The sequence below is a fragment of the Crinia signifera genome, chromosome 2, assembly GCF_055691185.1.
Source record: "Crinia signifera chromosome 2, ASM5569118v1, whole genome shotgun sequence".
Classification (NCBI taxonomy): domain Eukaryota; kingdom Metazoa; phylum Chordata; class Amphibia; order Anura; family Myobatrachidae; genus Crinia; species Crinia signifera.
In genome coordinates this window covers 56,936,744-56,958,941 of record NC_139218.1, presented here as the reverse complement: position 1 = coordinate 56,958,941, position 22,198 = coordinate 56,936,744, and the positions used below count along the sequence as shown (strand labels likewise).

Sequence of the window (22,198 nt, the reverse complement as noted above, 5' to 3'; positions counted from 1 at the left end):
TAAGTGTTACATAAACAAGCACTTATATAAAGAAAATACTGGGCACTGAAAAGCAAACGAGGATCATACACATGAGCTAAGCCATTTGCCAATTAGGGCAATGACACAGAAGAGACATTATGGCAGTGTGTGCGTGTGTGTGTGTGTTTTACCTACTGCCATCCCTTAGCAACAAGACTTGTTGGTTGTGCAGCCCAAGCTCACTTTTGCAGCTGATCAAACAGTGTTCTAGGCCCAACAAGCTGGTATAATGTTATAAATAGTTACTGTATTATGTAATCGCTGATTTTCCAGCATGTATGTGAATGGATGGATGAATACGGCACATGACTAAAACATTTGATGGCAAAAATGAACCCAATGGCCCCTCTACATACACACACTAGGATTAATATTTGTCGGGAGCCAGTTAACCTGCCAGTGCTGTATATTGTTGGATTATGCAATCATGGGGAGAATATACAAACTCCACACAGTTAGGACCATGGTAGGAATCAAGGGGGTTATTCTGGTCTACACGCTCGCATGCAAATTCGCATGCGAGCGCAATATTTTTGAACTGCACATGCTCTGTGCGTGAGCGGCCATGGCGAACAGATTTTGTTTCTTGGGTGCTCGCACACAAAACTGCGGGCGGAGGACGTGGGGAGGCGGGAAGGGGGGGTGCGGCCATGAGAACGCCCAGTGTTTCATGGGTGTTCTCATGAATACACTGGGCGTTCCCAAGGAAAGCACCCACTAATGTGGGTATCGGGGGCGGGCAGCTGACATCACCGGATGCCAGTTGCCCGCCATGTTCTCCTCGTGAACACACGTAAAACTAAGACACCTGAGAGTCTTAGTTTTGCGTGTACTCACCACATCATTCGATGGCCGGCAACCATGCTGGCAAAATTTCCCTGTGAAGGGGGGTGGCAGCATTTACGAGCGGCGGGTGAAAAATTACACGCAGCGCTGCAAACTTCGCAGCACTGCATGTCAACCAGAATTATCCCCCAAACCCATGACTTCAGTGCTGTGTGACAGCAATTATTTATTTATTTACAGTTTCTTATATAGCGCAGCAGATTCCGTTGCACTTTACAATTGGAAACAGTGATAAAACAAACTGGGTAGTAACAAACCAACATAGAGGTAGGAGGGCCCTGCTCGCAACTTAGGAATGCTAACCATTGCACCAACTACATGTTTATTTGCTGTCATTTTAGACTGAGATGGATGGAATCCTCTATATACTGTATGTGAGCCCATACAAATCATTCACTAGATAAATCTGACTGGGTCATAAAGGACATTGAAAGGACCAGGCAGTACAATCTGTCATCTGATGAGCTTGTGCTCCTCTGATCACTCTGCCAATGAATACACGGACATTGATGTGTAATATTTAGCTGTCTGCATGTTTGGCCATTGGACAATTAGGTTATTAGGTTGTGTGAACGTATCACAGCATGTGCGGACACCCGGCTCAAAGTAGATGTGAGCATTAGCCTCACAGTACAATCCGCTGATCAGCATTAGACAGCTCACAGTTAATCACCGCGTACACAGTAACACCTATTAGCATACAGTATATGGGAAGGAAGCTTGAGACTTACTGTAAGAGAAGTGAAAGTCATGCACATCCCACCGAAGCCGTTCAGACACAAGGCTACGAATATCAGCACAGACAGCGCTGTCAAAAGCATCAAAGAAAGAAAGATGATTATTATTTGAGATTTGAGCCTGACAGTACCAGACATCTACCATGGAACGTTACTATTAATACTGTCAGGGCAGGGTTCAGATAATAATCTTCATCATTCATTTTTCCAGGTGTTACAAGAAATATAATATTAATTCTTCAAGATTCTCTGGCACAGAATTGTAAACGTGTTATAATGATTATTAGCCCCACACTGCACCGATCATGCAGAGCAAATGTTTGCCACACAAAGGGGTTGTATTCAATACGGCCGTCGAGGGGGTTAAATGGCGGGGATTGCCGAAAACAAGCGATCCTTGCTGTTTAACCCCCGCGCCGGCCGCTGACCGTATTCAAAATCCCAGGGAAATCCCTGCTTTCAGAGGACGGTAAAGAATTCCCCCAAACAGCAAGGTTCTCGGGTAATGTAGGGAGCCCGCTGCATTTAGCCGCGAGCCTTGATGTTTTAGCGGCTGCATACACAGTCTCCCCCTCGCTTCAAAAACCTAGCGTGGTGGAAACGGCGTGTGGCAGGGGGTCAGGTGAATACTGACCCTGCGAGCTGTGGCAGAGAGCATGCAGCCCTGCTCGCTGTCACAGCTCGCAGAAAGCATTGAATACACCCCAAACAGTATAGAACCTGAGCACATCCTGAAAATGGCTTTTGCGTTGCATTCAGCTCGCATAATCCTGCCATTCTATTGTAATCCTCTATCTGAGGTCAGCCGGTGTGAGAACAAGCCATTACTACTCAGTTACTACCCTTCAGCCGCACCAATGAACTTAAAATGTAAATGACTTTCCATAGCTGCATATGCTCGGTTCCAGAGAACACAGTCAGGACCGATACATTCCGCCACATAACAGAGTGGCTCATGGAAGTAAGAGCTCTGACCAAAGCTTCCTAAGGGCACATCGGGCAGCTCCAAAGGGTGTAGGGTGTCAGCCTGACTGAAGCATCTATTGTGACTTAGGGCAGCTGGGCAGTATCACTACACTTGTGCTCTATGCAATTGCACCAATCACAAACTTGTCCTGGCCCTAGATTCACTACAGGTGTAAATGTAACTCAGCATCATGACCAAGCTCCAGTATAATTATAATACAAGAAGCTTGAAGTTACATTGAATAGGCCAAGGAGAGATAATATTACTGTAGATGCCACTGCTGTCCTTCTAGTGGGTACAATAACATTTCTGAGGACAGCCTTGAACATGTTATAACATAGCACTGATACGGTATAGGGTGCAACTTTTTCCATTTACAGGGTGTAATAAGGACAATACTGGCTTAGATGGGTATTACTTACAGTTGGGATTACTTGCTCCATATGCAATCAACAGACAAGAAACACCAAAACTGGCGCTGTAATCAGAAGAGATTGCATTGTCTTATTATCATATCAACAAAACCCACAATGAAAGCAACTTGTTTAAAGTTTACACACCTTCCACTTAGCCTTAGCTTGCGTGGCCCATACTTGTCCATGATGATACCCAGGGGCAAGGAGATGGCACTGAGTAGGAAGGATCCCACCGTGAAGGCCAAATTTAACATCTCATCTTGTTCTTTACACACCAGCCAGCCATTCAGCTCGATGATTTGTTCCTTCTCTGTCTCATTCCCGAACAGGGAGCTGCTGTTGGTGTAGTTGCTTGATGTTATGTTGTCTAAACAGGGCAGAAAGCGAGAGTTAGAAGGTGACACATAGTAAACTCACTAGCAGGACAGTGTAGTAACCCACCAGCAATAAAGGTACTGATGTAGAGGATGAAGCAATGTTGATGTTGGACGCAGTGGAGTGACTTTTTTGGCCACTGTGCATGTGCCACATCTGCACTGCGCATACTTGTCTTGCAATAGCGGTGCAAGATCATTTATTTACATATTGATCTACCAGCATTGGGGGAGTTAACAGGGGGGTGGCTATAAAAACACAGTCGTTTCGGGAATGTTCTCTGGGCTAAGTGTTGAAAAGGTCCCCGGTTCCTTATGTGAGATGCTCAGTGTGCTGGAGGATGGGCCGATAGTCGGGATTCCAACTGTCAATACTCCAACATCGGAATCCCAATTGTTTAAATGCCTGACAGTTAGGATTCCGACAGGCAGGGGCTATTCTCCCTTGTGGTGTGGGTCTACAACCCCCATAGAGGGAGAAAAGACCTGGTGCGCTCGTCCCCCTGTTGGAGTACCGATGGTCAGGATCCTGATGTCGGTACACCGACCATCGGTATCCCGTATTGGCCTCCCAAACTACACCTGATGCTCAGTCTGAGAGCATAGACTTGCTCAGAGGTCTAATGCTTCCATTTTTTGTGAGATGTGAGATGATTACCAGCAGGTGGCGCCTCTTTACACAAGACCGCGTCTGAGTTATTTGCATACTGACCCAGGCCCAAAGTCAGTGAACTCTGAGACTTGTATGGCAGCTCGGTTTCCAGGTTACAATGCCAAACACATTCAGTTCCATGGCAATTCCAGTTAAAAATGAAACCCTAAGCAATTCTAATATTTTTATTTATTTGTTTACAGTCTCTTATAATATATCAAGTATTCAATGTAACAATATAATCCACAAGTGACGTTAATAAACTGGAACCACAGAAAATCGTAGACTCATGTGAGTAGGTATAATAGGGTGCGAGAAGCCGGAACTACATGAGTTTGTGCAAGAATGCAATTTTAAAGCTGCAATCAATTACGGTACTTATGTAGTATCTGGGCTGCCGATTTTGTGATTGTATGCCTTACCTTAAGGCATACAATCAGATGCGATGCGATGCGATGCGATTCGATGCGATTTTGCATAGGATTCAATGTTAAGAAGGTCCTGTTCATTTCCCCACTATCCAAGTGGGCATAGAGTTGATTTTATATAGCGTGGCGAGCGCAGCGAGCCACCGCGCCCGAAGCGTGGCGAGCGAAGCGAGCCCCGCGAGGGGACGCATATTTCTTAAAAAGTATTCTGTGTCCCCTCGCGGGGCTCGCTACGCTCGCCACGCTTCGGGCTCGGTGGCTCGCTACGCTCGCCACAGGTTTATATCCAACTCCATGCCCACTTGGATAGTGGGGAAAGGAAAAGGACCCCTTTTTCCCATTGAATTCTATGTTAAAATGGACTCAGACCATTTTAACATTGAATCCTATGGAAAAATCTTGACCATCGCATCGCATACGATTTGGTCGCATGCGATGCGATACGATGCGATGCGATCCGATCCGATTTCTAAATCGGCAGCCCAGATACTACATAAGTACCTCAATTACAAGGTTAAACCAGGTTGCTGCTTTAAAATGATGGACATTCTCATACATCAGTACTATCTGTTTAACATTGAATTTGATTCAGTAAAGGGAATAATAAAACTGCAAAAACTTCATACATCGCTAAGAAACAACCTAATTTTCTCTCCATACCATTATATTATTACTTTAGGGGTTATCAGTTAATGATGTTCTAGAATCTAAGAAAACAAACAGATAAGAGGAAGGATTGCAATCACGGATGGTGTAATGGTTAGCATTATTGCCTCACAGCGTTGAGGTCATGGGTTCAATACCCACCATGACCCTAACTGTGCAGAGTTTGTATATTCTCCCTGTGTTTGCGTGGGTTTACTCCGGGTACTCCGGTTTCCTCCCACAATCCAAAAATATACTGGTAGGCTAATTGGTTCCCAACAAAAATTAACCCTAGAATGTGTGCATGTACATGTGGTAAGGAATATAAATTGTAAGCTCCACTGGGGCAGGGGCTGATGTGAATGTTCAGCTATACTCTGTAAAGCGCTGTGGGATATGAATGCGCTATATAAGAAACTGTTAATAAAAATAAGTATATGGAAACCCGAAAACCTTACATTGTTTTTAGGCTCTTTTTCCTGGAGTGCGCTGGCACTAGCATGCTGTTGTGCTGCCAGAGACTAGTGTGTTCATTTCTATTCAGAACTTCAGAGAGAGTTCTGGCTGCTTCCAGGAACTTTCTGTTACCCCAAAACAAGATGTTCCACCTCATAGATGTTTACAACAGGTACTGAATTTGTTTCATTTGTAGGGCTTTAAATGACACTATGCTTATATTGCAGCTATTTATCAAGTATCAAATCATGCAGAAATGGTACTAAATAATTATACTAGTGGAACAAAAGGCAAAGGAGGGGAGAGGGGGTTTCTATTACACACAAGTACTGTGCATTTTCCAGACCGGCATGGTAGCCAATTTCTACTTGTACATCTATAGGTCACAAACAGAAATCAGCAACTGAGAGTTACTGAGCATAGTCCGAGGAACCAGTTCCACCAGTTACCCATAGTTGCCTACCCTCCTGCATTCTGCTGGAGACTCCCTGAAATAGCAGTAATCTCCCTCTCTCCCTCATTAGTCTAGCAATCTCACTCATGTCACCTAGCCCACATTACACTGTTACATTTTTTGGGGGAAAAAAGAATGAGAGAGATACATTTACATTGAGCACCATTTCCCAGCATTTTAGCAAGTACAGTAGTTCTAAATAACTGCTCTGGGGCTCATCTACATTTGGATATGTCATTTTAGAAGATTCCTCTCGGATGTAGCAGTACACACCCACGCTTCTAGGTGCCACATTCACAATATTTTTTCACAATCTCTCCATATATGGAACTAGACACGCCCTTTGGGTGGAGCATACATGCCCCCTCAATGGGGCGCTGTGCAAAATTGTACTACCAACCAGTGTTCCCTCTAAGCTGTGCGCGTGTGCGCGCGCACACAACTCGCCGAGCCCGCGCACAGACATTACAACTGAGCGCACAAAGGTTAAAATCTTGTTTTAGTGTGCCACGAGTTTAATAAGGTTGAATAAGGTTGAAAATCACTGCTATAGTCTATATGCTATGCTATAGTCTATATGTGTGGTGTGTGAAGTCTGTAAACATTCAAATTGCTTTATTAACTCAACAGAACTCAAAACCTCGGCCTGTATACGTTATGTGACGCACAAAAATGTACATTTCCTTCCAAAGTTGCACAGCCAATATCTTTTTCAGCACAAAGCCTTCGTAAAATTAGAGGGAACATTGCTACCAACTATAATCTCCCTGAAACTAGTTTTCAAAAGTGTGAAGTATGCAGTTACCGCAATTCAACTGAATGTGCCTCTTAAATAGACCTGCAAAGTAGACCAGGGATTTGCTTGTAATGGCTAATAACCTATTAACTTTAATACCATTACCCAGTTCCTTCCCTTTTAAAGACTTGTAATAGAGAATAATGAACTCTACTGTAGTTTTCTTTTTTTTTGTACAGTTATCTCTGAAATTCATTCAGGAGTTGCTCAGTGAGTCCTGCCATATGGCAGACAACTGACTTGGATCAATATATATATAAACACTATGCAGGAAATTTACTAAGATGGGAGTTGTATTTCACTAAAGATGTTGCTATGGCAACCAATCATATACTATCTATTATCTTCTAGAGGTGCTATATAAATAAGAAGTAGATTCTGATTGGTTGCCCAATAGCAACATCCCATGTGAAATAGAACTCCCATTTTAGTGAATCCCCCCCTACAGGTAAATTGACTGTCAAGGAGATTTTTGAGGGTGTTTGTTGCCAAAAAAAACCCCACCACTATCTGAAATTCTGTTGTGACATGTCTCAATCTTGTACACAGGAGCAGAAATGTTTTTATCATTTATACCAAGTCTCTGTCTCTTTGCATTATGCATGAATAAATAGAAGGCTCTTGTATATTGATATATGTGTTTGCTATGTGTGCAGCCGCCTGCACCTGAAGTGCACAGTCAGTAATGCCAGTCTGTTGTTTTCGTTCTCACAGAAGAGCGTACAGAGAATTCTATTTCCACTTTAAATCAACTGCATTTTGACTTGTGCATATGACATATAGGGACAAACAAAGCCATCTTTTAAAGGTTATTTCAAAGGTCAGCACATCAATAAATACTAACTACAAACATTGATTTTGCCAACACATCCTTCAGTGGCTGCACTCGTTATGCTAATAATGGTACAGGCTATGGTAAAGACCCAGGCAGAAGGTGCATGCATTTACTATCTAGACCATTTCCTTCCATCCCCCATTACTTGTCTGTGTGTCTAGTGACTTCAGCAAAACAAGGATAAGGTAACAGGAAACAGATGTGGGTGAAAGGTTAGTCAGATAAGCAATGGTAAACCCATGTACAAGTGTAAGGAAATGTAATATGGTGGCCTTCTCTGCTTTCTGTATCACGCAAAGGTCTGATTTTTGCTGACCTAATGGAAGCAGCGATCTGCCAACAGTATGTGTCGATGGACGTGCATCGATGATCTGTTGGGTAGATCGGGGAAATTAAGCATGTTGATAATATCCCGATTCCGTACTCCCCGTCAGGATTGGGGGATCAGGATTTTTAAGCACGTATAATATCCCCTATCCCCCGGCAGGGGATTGCACCAATGCATTGTAGATGTACGGGCACCTTTATTTTCAAATCTGAAAGAGCAAACCTATACTAGACGACACTATTCTAGGGTTCACATACGCAACAGTCATCATCAGTAATGCATCAGCACAGTGCTACGTTTACGAGTCAGCAGAAACAGGTGTCCCTTACATGTATATATGACTGAGAATCGCACAAAGAGTGGTCCAAACACCCCATGGCACTCCCATCAGAACTAGCCGCTCTGTGCGCCTTGATACTCAATGGCCAATATTCTATTAACAACAGCATCACTATCCCGGCCAAATAGACACTGCAGGCAAGAATATTTTGACTAGACTCGGCAGTGTCTATCCGGCTGTACATGCGGGACTGGTGCTGGGGATGGCCGCCGGCTTATCTCCGACAGCGACATCACAATTTTGACTATGCACAATCGCTTAGTCAGAATCACCCATTCTAAGTGTGGTATAAGACAGGCGAAACCAAATCTCAAATAAGTGACCTTTTTTTTTTTACCTGATTGCATCCGTGAAAAAGGCGCAAGTCTATGGCTTTTCCTGGACGCTATGGGCCGTATTCAATGACTTTTATCGCCGGCCACGGCGATTCCGTTTTTACACTCGCCATCAATTCGCTGGCTTTTTTGCGGCGATTCGCCATGTATGGCGATTCGCCGGGACTCGATGAGTCACCCTATTCAACGTGGCTGAGATTCTCCGCCCCTAATGGCGAATCTCAGCCAATCCGGCGTATCCCTAAACAGCTCCATTACTGTAGTCAGTGTTTAAGAAATTGCAGTGAAATGCAAAAAAACGCAAATTACCCTGAAAAAACGATTCCAAAACAGCAGACTGCAAAAGCTGTGTTATCTCCTCAAAGGCCAAACGAAGGAGTGAGGTGGGGAGGAGATTCATGGGTAATTGAGGTGAATCATGGGTAATAACAATGCATTGTGGGAGAAAAAGAAATACCAGAAAAAAATTAATATATATTTATATGGCACTTCTACAACCATAAGATCACACAGGGGCAGTAAATAATATTAGATTACACTTGCAGAGTTAAATTAAACACTTAAAACCAATTATTTCCGAAGTTCAGATAAAAGTTCACCATAAAAAGATGACGAGGGAAACCCGGTGATGAACGGCGATAAAAACCAAGAAAAAGATTTGCCATCTTCTCATTGAATACACTAATGGCGATTCATGGCGAATCCCGGCGATTCTCAATGAAAAACACTATTGACAAAGCCTGGCGATTTGCTGCGAATAACAGATGGCGAATTGTCCGTCATTCGCAGGTCCCCATCGGCGAATATTGCTCATTGAATAGGGTGGCGAATTAGGCTCATTGAATACGGCCCTATTTATTTTGGGGGATATTCTGGTTGATTTGCTCGGATGCGAATTCGCAACCTTGCGAGTCAGCCAAACCCTGTCTTGCGAATGGTGGTATGCCGGCACATCATTCACACGGCGCGTATGTTCGCACTGGCTGTGAATGGATGTTTTACATAAACATCCATTTGAAGCCTGCGATGGTCACGACCATCGAATGATGTGGAACGTGCACGCATGTGTAAGGTTGCTCAGAGCAACCTTAGATCTGCAAGCACATTCTGATCCCCGTATTTGCGCCATCCTCTTAGCCCAGTGGCGTAGCTACGTTTTGGGCGCCCCCCCGCCAAGCACCCCTACCCCACTGCCCCGCCGCCCATGCAAACCCCCCCCTCAATCCCCCACAGCCTTACCTATCACGCTGATCCCGGCGGCTCCGTTCTTCTGCTGAGGACCACCAGAAAATGGCCGCCCCCATACAGCATACAGTTTCAGAGAACTGTGTGCTATATGGGGGCGGCCATTTTGTGGTGGTCCTCAGCAGAAGAACGGAGCCGCCGGGACCAGCGCGATAGGTAAGTCTGCGGGGGATTGAGGGGGTTTAACTATAGCACCGCAGCCCCCGGCGCCCCCACATGCACAGCGCCCCCCCCCCCCCCGCGCCTCAGCCCAGCGTTCTCATGAAAACGCCCATGAAACGCTGGGCATTCCCATTTGCTAGTGGACCGCCCAATGCACCCCCACCCCCTCTTCCGCTCGGAAGGATGTTTGTTCGCTGTGGATACACGCACATGCGCAAATCGAAAAAATCGCCCCCATGCAAACGAACGCAGCCCTGCAAATGGACCACAAATAGTCCTATGTGTGATATAAGGTCATTTCATTGGTAATAATTAGACAGCCTCAGGACAGGCAGTGGGTATAAATTATAAGTAAACAAGTCTGTTTTAGCTCTGGAATGGAACAGGCTGTCTGCGGAAAGGTCTTACCCAGTGTCCTCGGCACGGTCACTGTTTTGAAGGATTCTGGCTCCTTTCCCAAGACAGAAAAGGGTTTGTTTTTATTACAAGACATCATACTTAATGTCTGTATGTAAAACACTGGGGGACATTAACTCTTTACTGCAATTTTCATAATCTATTGCACTGTAACCTAATTAAGGGGGTTATTCAGGTTGGGTTGCAAAAGCTAACTCCTTTAATGGACAAAACCGTGTGCACTGAGAGTTAGATTTGGGGGATTTATTTTGTTTCTGTGCAGGGTAAAAACTGGTTGCTTTATTCTTACACTGCAATATACTGTAGATATCAGTTTGTACAAACCCCTCCCAAATGTAACTGTCTCTGGACATGTTACATCTGCCCCACCTGTACTGCAGCATGGTTTTGTGCATTAAAGGAGTTTAATTTTGTAAACCCGCCTGAATCACCCCCTAAGTCTGTAAATCAGTTTTGTCCTGTGTTTATTTAATAAAATAATTTATTTATTGCTATTTATATAATATTGTCTAAAACTATTTTTTTAAATATTATGGACAAATAATGTGATACTTCTGTACAATCTTCTGCATGTCTGGTACACTACCAGAACATTTTAATTCTTGTTACAGAACATTTGAGTGCTGCATAAATATGCATATAGCTGGGAAAAGTCTGAAGGTATGGATAGTGGCACAATTAAATTGCAGCACATAAATCAATGCCTGGGAATGGTGAAAGGTAAGAAATCCCAAGCCCTAGCATGTTCTCCAGTGTGATGGTGTAATACAGTATAATATATGATTAAGGCCAATTTCACATAACAAAAAGGACAGAGTGTCCTCTAGGCCCTGATGTTTCTCATGTGCCAACAATTGTTTATTGTGAGCAGTGATAGATTTGGTTGTTTTTACTTTACATGTACAAACTGAAGTGTAAAATGTAGCTGAACATGTACTAAAGCATAAAGGGCCCAAAAACAGTGTGCAGGGTCAGTCTGGCCTATAGGGTTACAGGTGAGATCCCCAGAGGGCCCACTTACTCCCTCCTCAAGGTTACAGACCAGTGTAAAATTATACATTGTTACTCTATTAGAGGGTAACGGCCAGACTAGTGATTAGGGTGGCTTTGTACTAGCTCTTCATGAATTCACTAACTTACAATTATATATCTTCCCAGTGGTAACAGCTTAAGGCCCATACACACTGGGCGACTTTGAGCTGAAAGCCGCTCAAAACAGCAAGCTTGAGTGGCTTTCAGCTCAAAGCCGCCCAGTGTGTATGCCCCGGCGATGAGCGGTGAGCATTGCTGCGTGCTCCCGCATCATCGCCGGGAAAGCTGTTCATCTGCTGGTTATACCAGCAGATGAGCGGCTTTCAGGGTGGCTTTGCATAGCACTGCCGCTCAGTGTGTATGCACTAAGCAGCTTTCTCCCCAGCGATGATAGTGATCGCTAGCCATACATGCTGTGCATAGTCCCCCAATAATTGAATTTATTTTCACCTGATGCAATACTTATTGAAATACTGACTGGGAAACACTGGGGTCCCCTATGTATAGTGCATTAATGTGGTATGTATAAGACAGGATCACCATTATGTGCTTAATTATAATACATGTGTTACCATATGCTGTATTCCAAGGACTATGGTGTATTCACTACAGTGCCTTGCTGTTACATTCCCATGCCTGCACTATCAGTATTTACTGTGTATACTTATACTGAATACTGTAGTATACTGTAGTTAGTCAACCCTTATCCACTGAATTCCCCCAGTGGTTCCTTAATGACCCCTTTCCAACACTGACAGTATGTGTGAACTTTTAGACCATACAACAAGAGCCAGGTGTAATCGGGTACTAGAATGTCCGCCTTTTTCCCAGAGCTCTGCTAATGTAACGGTGTGCGATTTTGATGCTCAATAAGCAAATCGGATGCAACTTCAGGTGATTTTTAGACCAGGAAGTTTATGATTTACAGTATTTTGACCTACTGGACTGCAATGTATAGTCTTATACCCCTTTCACAACATCTACCTGGCAATTACCTGGCATTTTTATGTGCCGGGTCATTTTGCCGGGTGCAATCCTGACCCCAATTCACACCACCTGCAAATCACTGGGTTAAAGCTTTTCAACCCAGGTTTTTTGGTGGTGAGAAAGGGTCAACGTGGGTCTTAAATCCCTGCTCACCGACCCTGGTCAATAGCAGGGTCGGAGTGCCGGGATTTAAGACCCATGTTGACCCTTTCACACCGAGGAAAAACCTGTGTTTTTCAGCAAATTCCCGGGTTGAAATGCTTTAACCCGGTAATTTGCTTCTGGTGTGAAAGGGGTATAACAGTTGCCGGCCAGGAAATAATGGTGGCCAAGTTACAAACTCAGCTCCATTACATTGGCCAAGTTGTATGTTTAACATAGGAAAGACATCTGGATCCAACTTTTTTACCACCCGGTCTTAATTGGGGATGAAACCTTCCAAGTATGAGTGAGCTCGGATGCTATTATATTGTCCCACTTTGTCCGACTTCACAAAATCGGACCAAAATCAGTTCTCATTACATCCAGCCCCAACTATTTGTTAGAGACATAGCTATGGGGGGGGGGGGGGGGGGGGGATAGTTTAACCTAATAGAACATTTTAAGATTCAAGAGCTGCTAAAACAAACTGGTGGTATTCACACTATTAGGAGTACCACCGTCACGTCCTTACCTCAAAATATCATCAGAGATGAGAGAAGATACATAAATGACCTGGCAAATACATCAGATATCAACAGTGTATTTATATGTTGGCCAGATCTCTGCAATGACAAATGCTAGTATTCTGCCCCACTTGAAGCTCCCTTCAGAACAAGGGAAAGGATGATTTCCCTGAAACTGAACAGGTTGGAAGGAACATGACATTCTTGTACTTCACTGTTTGGCTGAAACTGGACTTGAGAGAGATCCTGCAGCATTCCAGGCCTTTGCTTACACAACTCAAAGTCATGGCTTTCTGGCTAACATTAAGTATTATGTTCCAGTTAATCTGTAACCACAGTTAGTTTTATGGCTGTAAAAAAGGAAAATTTCAGAACGTGACCTTCTCGGTAGTTAAAAAAAAAACTATTAAATATCAGCTTAGGAGTACACCAAAATAAGAATGAATAGTAAATGAGGAGAGTGAATATTTGACCTTGATAGAAAAAGGGTGTTTCAGACACATCCAGTTGGGATAGCGTTATGAATGTGCTACCGCGCTACCTGGTAGATTGCTCCTTATACTGTGCGCAAGGACATTGCTTAGAAACAAAATGCCACAGGCCCCAAGTCAAAGGCATCTAAGAATAGCAGCTAAATTATATTACTGATTCTAAAAACAGACCCACTGCATCCGCACATCATCAAGAATCTAGACAATGGCAATATCTAAACACGGTCGCCATATAAATATATGGCATGGAACACAGATGGGAAGCAGGACTTTGTATGCATTGGGTGGTTGTAAACTGTACATCCTACAATAAACAAGCCTTGTAATGAAGAAGGCAAGTCAGATGCTTGGTTGCATAGGGAGAGGAATCAACAGTAGAAAGAAAGTAGTAATAATGCCACTGTATAGGTCATTGGTACGACCTCACCTAGAGTATTGTGTTCAGTTCTGGAGGCCATATCTCCAGAAGGATATAAATACAATAGAGACTGTACAAAGAAGGGCGACTAAAATTGTGCATGGCCTACATCACAAAACTTACCAGGAAAGACTAAAAGATCTTAATATGAATAGTTTAGAGCAGAGAAGGGAAAGGGGGGACATGATAGAAACTTTCAAATACTGTATATCAAAGGTTTTAACAAGGTACAGGTGGGAGCAGTGCCGCTGCAAGCCAACGGAACACCCCAGGCGGGTGGGGGACACACGCTCCGGTGCTCACCCGCCCCCCCTGCCGCTGTACAGGGGGGGGTTTACAGGGGGTGACGCGTGATGCGGCGGCACGTCATTTCCCGGGGCGACCACCGCTAAGTAATACCAGGGGTAGGGAGGGGGATCGGGTGATGCGGCATCCGCCTAATCACTCTGGGGGGGGGGGGGGGGGAGTTGCAGTGTCCGTCGTGCCACTCACCTCCACGGGCACCTCCTGCTGTAAACTGACGCCCTCCAGTGGCCGGCGCCCTAGGCAAATGCCTAGAGCTGCCTAGTGGTGGCGCCGGCCCTGGGTGGGAGACATTCTTCACAGGAAGAGGAGCAATAGTACATGAGGACGTGCACTGAAACTAGAGGGAGGAAGATTCAGGGGAAATGTGAGGAAGAATTACTTCACAGAAAGAGTAGTAGATAAGTAGAATAGCCTCCCATCAGAGGTGGTAGAGGCAAATACAGTAGAGCAATTTAAACATGCTTGGGATAGGCATATTGATATCTTTACAAAGAAATAAGGATCAAAAATGGTTTGAGGTAACATGTTTAAAAAAAGACTAGATGGACCAAGTAGTTCTTATCTGCCGTCACATTCTATGTTTGTATATCAGCGTCACTATGCTGGGCTTCATGAGGGTGATAAGGTACATGATCATCCTGTATTTATGTAGCTTTCATGTTACTCCATGACGCTTGTGTACCAGTCACAAGAGAGCGTCAGGCACCAGATTTAGGTAGGTTTCCAGGAACACACATCCATATCTTATATCGACCCTGTTTATAAACTCCTTCCAGCTATTTCCTGTTTCCTCTTCTAATTATTTCCCATCCACCTCAAACCAGCTAGAACTTTCATAAACCTCCGTATTTACATGTACAGTATTAGGAGTACATTTCATGGTCATTTGGAATACTAGAGAAAGCATTGGTCACATCTACGAGACAGCACCCTGCGGAGTTAACATTTTAAATCAACATATTTATTTTGTTTGGAATGGAAGAGACTTGAAGTAGGAAATAACCTGCAGTGCAGGATACTACAATAGACTGGCAAATGTACTGTATAAACTCACACCATAAAGGAGCTTATTGTGCAGCAACTACTGAATCAACCGGCAACTCTCACTAGTCTTCCAGTCAGGAATCACCAGCCTGTGTCCAGGAATTTCAGTTCCAGGGATACTGTACATGTGTTCCAGTTCCCTTTGTAAAGTGCGATAGAAATATATGTATGCAATATGATTTCTAGTCTGCATATGTATCAGCCGGGCCACCAACAGGGGGGTGCTTTCGGTACAGCTGTCCCAGGCCCTGGCCTCTGGAAGGGCCCAGGCAGCTCATTTTGTCCACCACACCCCCCCGCTCAGTGCGCTGAACAAAGCAGGTCCCGGAGCGCAGGCTTATTCAACCCAGGACACCAATTAAAATGCTGCACCGGCTTTTGAGCCAATCAGAGCTCACGCACCGGCAGGCAATCAGAGCAGCTGCCGGTACGCGAGCTGCATTTTAATTGGCCGCCGGCATCATGAGTTGAAGAAGCCTGCACTCCGGGATCTCTGGGCTGCAGCTCAGCAGAAGAGGAGATGGGGGAGCAGAAGAGGAGATGGGGGAGCAGGAGCCGGGTTACGGTAAGTCAAGTGAGGAGGGGGGACCCGGACTTGAAATGAGTCCCGGGCCCCAAAATTCCTGATGTCAGCCCTGTGTATCAGGATCCAATTTTGCCAGAAGTGCGTGGTGCCGGCTAATGACAGACTTTTTTTTTTTAAAGCGCCAATCCGTTTCTAGGTAAAAGCAACCATGCTGACTGCAGTCTCCATTATAATCAATGACTTTTCAAAGTTTGGGCCTCCTCAGATGGCATAAACCAATTTAAGTCTATGGATGCTTACTCGTACTAGAGGGATCTCATCATCACCCCCTGCAGCACCCGTCTGGAACCCCTGTGCACATATGCAGTGTCAGATTCCCAGGATTTCACAAAAAAAGCATTCATGGTTACTGCTGTCCATGTAATTATCCTTCGCGATACATGCTGGTAGTAATCAAGGCTGCCCCGCAATTATTGATGCATAGCTTCCTTAGTGGGCAAATATAAACAGTGGTGATCTAGAATGGCCAATCTAGATGTCTGAGGATCTGTAGATGATCAGAATAATATCCATAGGTTACATGAGAGTTGTGTATCCTCTAATCACTATAAAGTAGTACTGTACTAGTACATGACCAACATGTCCACATATTTACATTAGATAAAAAATGTATAATTATGATGATCTAAACTTTTTACCAATAGATCACTGCGCTAGTATTGGTTATTGTAGCAAAATCATTTTGCCCTCATTTACTTCCGTGTGTTGGCAGCGCACTGGGTCATTAGCCTTGGAGTGGTACGATGTATTTTACAACCCTTATTTTTTTTATCAGGAAATTGTAGGAGCAAATTCCACAAACATAGCATCACCTTAACCTCTACCCCACCACGAGGACTTGTGAATACTACAGTATAAGAGATTGCTAGGACTTATACTATCTACTCTATATCCTATATTATTACTAGTGTAAACCACAAATCAGATACAAATGCACAATGTCATCAATAACCATAATACATCTAACCACACATGAATATTCTTGTATCACAATAGAAACTCAGGAACCTGCTGTACATATACTTGAACCTCAAAGTATTTTCCCAGGTTAGACACTTTTTTTCAAGGCCCCCTCATTCTCAAATGAATTCAATTAATTTCCTTCATTTTACACAACCTTTTCACATATTTTTAGTCTAGAGAATGTACCTAGAATGGACTCCCAACTGCCCCCCCCCACCGCAGGACACTGCCGGGCCCCGGGCGTGACACAGGAACATCCCCGAAAGCGGGACTGTTGGGAGGTATACATTACTACATACAGTAAGTTTAGAAAATGATGTGCACTCATTAATACAGTTCTGTCTTTATTACTTAAGTAACCATGGGTGCAGGAACAACAAGCAAATACGAATGGACTGAAGGAAGCCCTTTAGAGAGATGGCAATTGTTACGTTTGGCATCATGGGAGAAGTATCCGTGTTTGATTACAATGCAGCACTTAGGAGCCTTTTTTTATGAGAACTGGTCCATCATTTTCATCAGTTTACATTCCCACAGAGTTAACCTTTGAAAGGTATAGTGTTACTGATACACACAATGCAAGAGAACACATTTCTTTCATTGGCAAAGCAATGAAGGCTTAGTAGAGAAGCCTACTGCTACCATTATAATTACCAGTTATTTATATAGCGCACTCAGAGGCAGAACTCTGAGAGGCAATGGAGTCATCTGCCGCCGGGCTTCTGCTCCCAAGGGGGCACCTCTCCTCCCCTTCAAGTTTGAATCAGTTAATTTTTTTTTTTCCAAAATATGTTTTATTGATCCTCACATATTGCAGTTATTACAAACAGTAGTTATAACAGACTTAAAAGTGTTAAATGAGGAACAATCCTCCATTTTCTAATTTTCCACAAACATATACAAACAATGACCATAGAATGTCCATGAAATAAAGGGAAACTTAACATGGCAACTCCGGTTAAGGCATAGCGATGGTTGAGCATTGATACGTGATCAGCATCACCGTATATAAGATGTAAGCAGTGTTGGTCATAACTGGGAGTTACCAAAAATAATCGGTAATATAAAAGACTGGTCAGAAAACAAAAATAAAAAAAAATAAAAATAAAAACAAAACAAAACCAAACAAAAATTTTAACATTAAGCAGTAGTAGCAGGTAAATAACTAACTAATAGCCCGTTCCGAGATCCAAGCCATCGACCCATCCATGGACCGATCCAGCCGTCCAGCAAGAGATAGAAAGGAGAGAAAATAAGGTGAGTAAGAAATAGAGGAGAGGGATATAGAAAGTAAGGGTATATGGATTGTGACACCTAGATAGCGACAGGGGTTTTATTTTGGAGAAGCTGTAAATTATACCATGAGGTAAACTTGAAGCATGTTTGGATTGCCATTTTAGTTTTAAGGGGTAGGCTCTGGATGTATTTGTCCCAGCATTGAAATAGGCCTGAAGTCATGGATTCTTTGTGGAGAGATGCCTCCAGCCAATCCATAGTGAATAAGAAGAGTAGTCTAGATGTTGCCATCTCCAGGGAGGGGGCTGAAGCATGTATCCATTGCTGCAGAATGGCTTTCCTGCCAACAGCTGACAGGATTACCAGAAGTTTTTTGTCATATTTTAGAGTGGAGGTCTGGTCCGCGACATATCCAAAGAGCGCCCAAGATTCATTACAGTGGAAGGTTAGTTTTAGTGTGGAGGTGGCAAAGTTGTGTAGGGTATTCCAAAAAGTTTGGATATGGGGGCATGACCATAGACAGTGGTACAGGTCAGCTTCGTGGGAGTGACATTTGGGGCAATCAGAGGAATCAGCAGTACCCATCAAATAACAACGCTTAGGGGAGAAGTAGGCTCTATGTAGAATTTTATAGGACATCTCCTGATAGGAGCTAGCAGGGATGAGTTTGAGATTGAGGAGAAATGTGTCTAGAATTGTTTCAGGGTTGAGCGTCGTGGTCTGCGCGGCCCATTTATGAAGTCCCGGGAGGTCTGAATCAATGTCGAGTTCAGGGCGTATACGTGCATATATCGTGGATATGGAGTGTGTACAAGTACGGATGACAGAGTCAAAAGGGTTTGTGATATCTTGGGGTTGTAGCTTTGGGAGTATAGATTGTAGGTAGTGTGTAGCTTGGAGGTAAGCAAATTTATGTTGTGGTAGCAGATGGAAACGCGATACGGCTTCATCAAAAGTCAGCGGTGTATGTGAGGTGTTTAGTAAATGTCGCAAAGATAGGATGCCAGAAGAGCGCCAGCTAGTAAAGGGGGACATGGCTTTACCATTCTGGAATTCTAGATTGCCGACAAGGGGGAGCGATAGGGAATAGTAACACTGTAAGTGCAAAGATTTCCTGACGCGTCTCCATGCGTATATAGTAGAGGATAGGAGGGGGTTGTCAAATTGGCTGGATTTTAATTGAGAGGGTTTAGCGTGTAAAATGAAACTGAGAGAGAGGGGGTAGCAGAGTTGGGAATCTAATCGGGTGTCTGTAAAGATGTTGGATTCGGTAATCCAGTCCACCGCATAGCGGAGGATACAAGCCAGGTTGTAGTATTTAATATTAGGTAGATTAATTCCACCCCTCTGAGTGGACTGTGTTAGCTTGTAGAGACTAATCCTGGGTTTTTTGGAATTCCAAATAAATTTGGAGATCATGGCATTAAGGGATGAGAGATCAGATTTGGTGAGTAGGACCGGGGTCATTTGTAGAGCGTATAATAATTTGGGAAAGCTGGCCATTTTGAAGAGATTACCGCGACCTAGAAAGTTTAGAGGTAGATTTTGCCATAGAGCAAGTTCCGCCTTGATTTTTTGAATAACCGGAGTAATGTTACATGTGTATATATTATGGGGATGTGTTGGAAGAGTAATACCCAGATACGTGATATGGGAGGGAGCCCATTTGAAGGGGAAAGGAGTGGACCATCCTGTACGTGCCTGTCCAAAAATGGCAAGGGCCTCGGATTTATGGAAATTAATTGAAAACCCAGCAAAAGATGAAAAACGATTAATTGTATCGATAAGGTAGGGGACGGAGTATTTAGGATTGGAAAGGAAAAGGAGAACATCATCTGCAAATGCCACTACGCGTAGCTCCCTAGTGCCTATGGAAATGCCCTGAAAGTGAGGGGATGATAAAATATATCGGAGGAGTGGTTCAAGTGCAATATTGAAAAGCAAGGGGGAGAGGGGGCATCCCTGGCGGGTCCCTCTTTCGAGAGAAAAAGGGGGGGAGGTAACGTTATTGACCATTACTTGGGCCTTAGGGTCAGTATATAAGGATTTGATAAGAGCGCGAAAGGATTCGCCAAATGATTGGTGTGCTAGTATTCTATGGAGATAAGGCCAAGCAATTTGGTCAAAAGCCTTTTCGGCATCCAAATTAAGTAGGATATTGTCGTGGGTTTGATGGAGACGGGTATGGGTTATAGCAGCAATAGCTGCACGAATGCCTACCACGGACTGCCTACCTTTCACAAAGCCTAACTGGGCGGGTGAAATTAGCCGTGGCAGACATTCCTGCAGGCGGTTGGCCATTAGTTTCGTCAAGATTTTAAAGTCCTGGTTCAGGAGGGAGATGGGGCGATAGGAGCCAACCAGGGAGGGGTCTTTTTGAATCAGTTAATTTAAAGCAGTTGATATTGCTAATGTGGCTGACTCCCCCTTCTAACAGCATTATTGCAAGTGTCACACCCTGTATTAGATAGATTCCATGACCTTACTGGAGACAGACACCTTACTGATTGAGCTATTTGGGGGGTCACCAATACTTATCTTGCCGCCGGGCAACTGGGATGAACTTTCGCCACTGAGCGCACTCATTCTTTGCAGTGCTTTACATAGACTATACAGATGGACTGTCTTCTGACATGCTAACTTCTGTTGAGATCACTCTAAAGGCCCATACACACTGGGCGAGTTTCCTCGTTTGAGCTGTTTTCAGCTCCAAAGCCGCCCAGTGTGTACGGGGCAGCGGTGAGCACTGATGCATGCTCCCAGATCATCGCTGGCCCGGCCGCTCATCTGCTAGAATTACCAGCGGATGAGCAATGTGGTGGACAGCTTTCCATACTGTCTCGCTATGAAGAGTCATCCGCCCCCGGGAAAATAGCTAAAACGGGCAAAAAGCACTCAATGTGTATGCACTGACCAGTTTTCAGCACAGTGATTTTCCCCATCATTGGTCAGGATACTCGCTGGGCAAAATACCATTTCCTCTAAATGTACATACAGAAACATCCCAAAAAGTTGCGTTCAGGATATTATATTCAACAAGTAATCATGTATGCGCATATGTATGATTTTGGCATGTGGGAGAAAATTGGAGCATCACACAAACATGGGGAGAACAAAATACTCCACACAGATATGGCCTGAAACCGAGATGGACGGTGATGTGTCTGCTGTAGCACCCATTGCATGTTGCACTGCCAGTGTTTATAGACAGTCCCCCACTGGACCATCGATGCTTGCACCTGCTTGTGGGCCAGATGTATCAAGCTTCAAAAGTGATAAAGTGGAGTGATAAACAACCAGCTCCTACCTGTCATTTTTCAAATCCAGCCTGTAACATGGCAGGTAGGAGCTGATTGGCTGGCTGTTTATCACTCTCCTTTTTATCACTTTTTGAAACTTGATACATCTGGCCCTTTGTGAGGTGCAGTGTGTCCGCCTCAACATAACCTCTGCGGAAGTGGCTATACATTTGAGAACACAGCCCATTTTCAGTGACACGCCCCCAACGTTCCCGTAACACGCACACCAGACTGATTTGTTTGATATTTTGCACAATCGCTCATGAACATCGATATTGTGTGTGGTTTGTATGTTCTTCTGAACCAGGCTCAAGTACAATATGTTAATTGTATGTGGAATCAAGAAGCGGTTCAGGCCCCTCCACTGAAAGACGATAATAAATGACTGCATCTGCTCTAGAATGACTCATCAGTTTTCGTCTGCCATAAATGCTGACAAACAAAATGTAGTTTCAGTTGAGGAAAGCAGACTTTCTAAATGAGCTGGTGAACTATTACCCAAGTTTGTCAGGACAAATAAATGACATTTTGCTGCAGACACACTACCGAAGCATAAACGAAAATAATACATAATATAGCAGCTCTAGTTCCTATCGCCTTAAACCTATCAGGCCCTTCTAAAGGGATGTACACACGGGGCAATTCTTCTAAGCGATTTTGTCTACTTCGTCAAAATCGCTTAGAAGGGTTCCCTGAATTGCCCCGTGTGTACACAGC

At 44.0% G+C, this 22,198-nt stretch overlaps 1 protein-coding gene across 1 annotated transcript in view; it reads right to left on the bottom strand.

Annotated features, from left to right (window-relative positions):
• SLC43A2 (solute carrier family 43 member 2) overlaps positions 1-22,198 on the bottom strand; it is an 80,297-nt gene that overhangs the window by 39,678 nt on the left and 18,421 nt on the right. The window contains exons 3-5 of the mRNA XM_083172171.1: positions 3,132-3,354; positions 2,994-3,049; positions 1,599-1,675 (exon numbers count right to left, since the gene is read on the bottom strand). Of these exons, the coding sequence (XP_083028297.1) occupies positions 1,599-1,675; positions 2,994-3,049; positions 3,132-3,354 (356 nt within the window). The remainder of the gene's footprint in view (positions 1-1,598; positions 1,676-2,993; positions 3,050-3,131; positions 3,355-22,198) is intronic.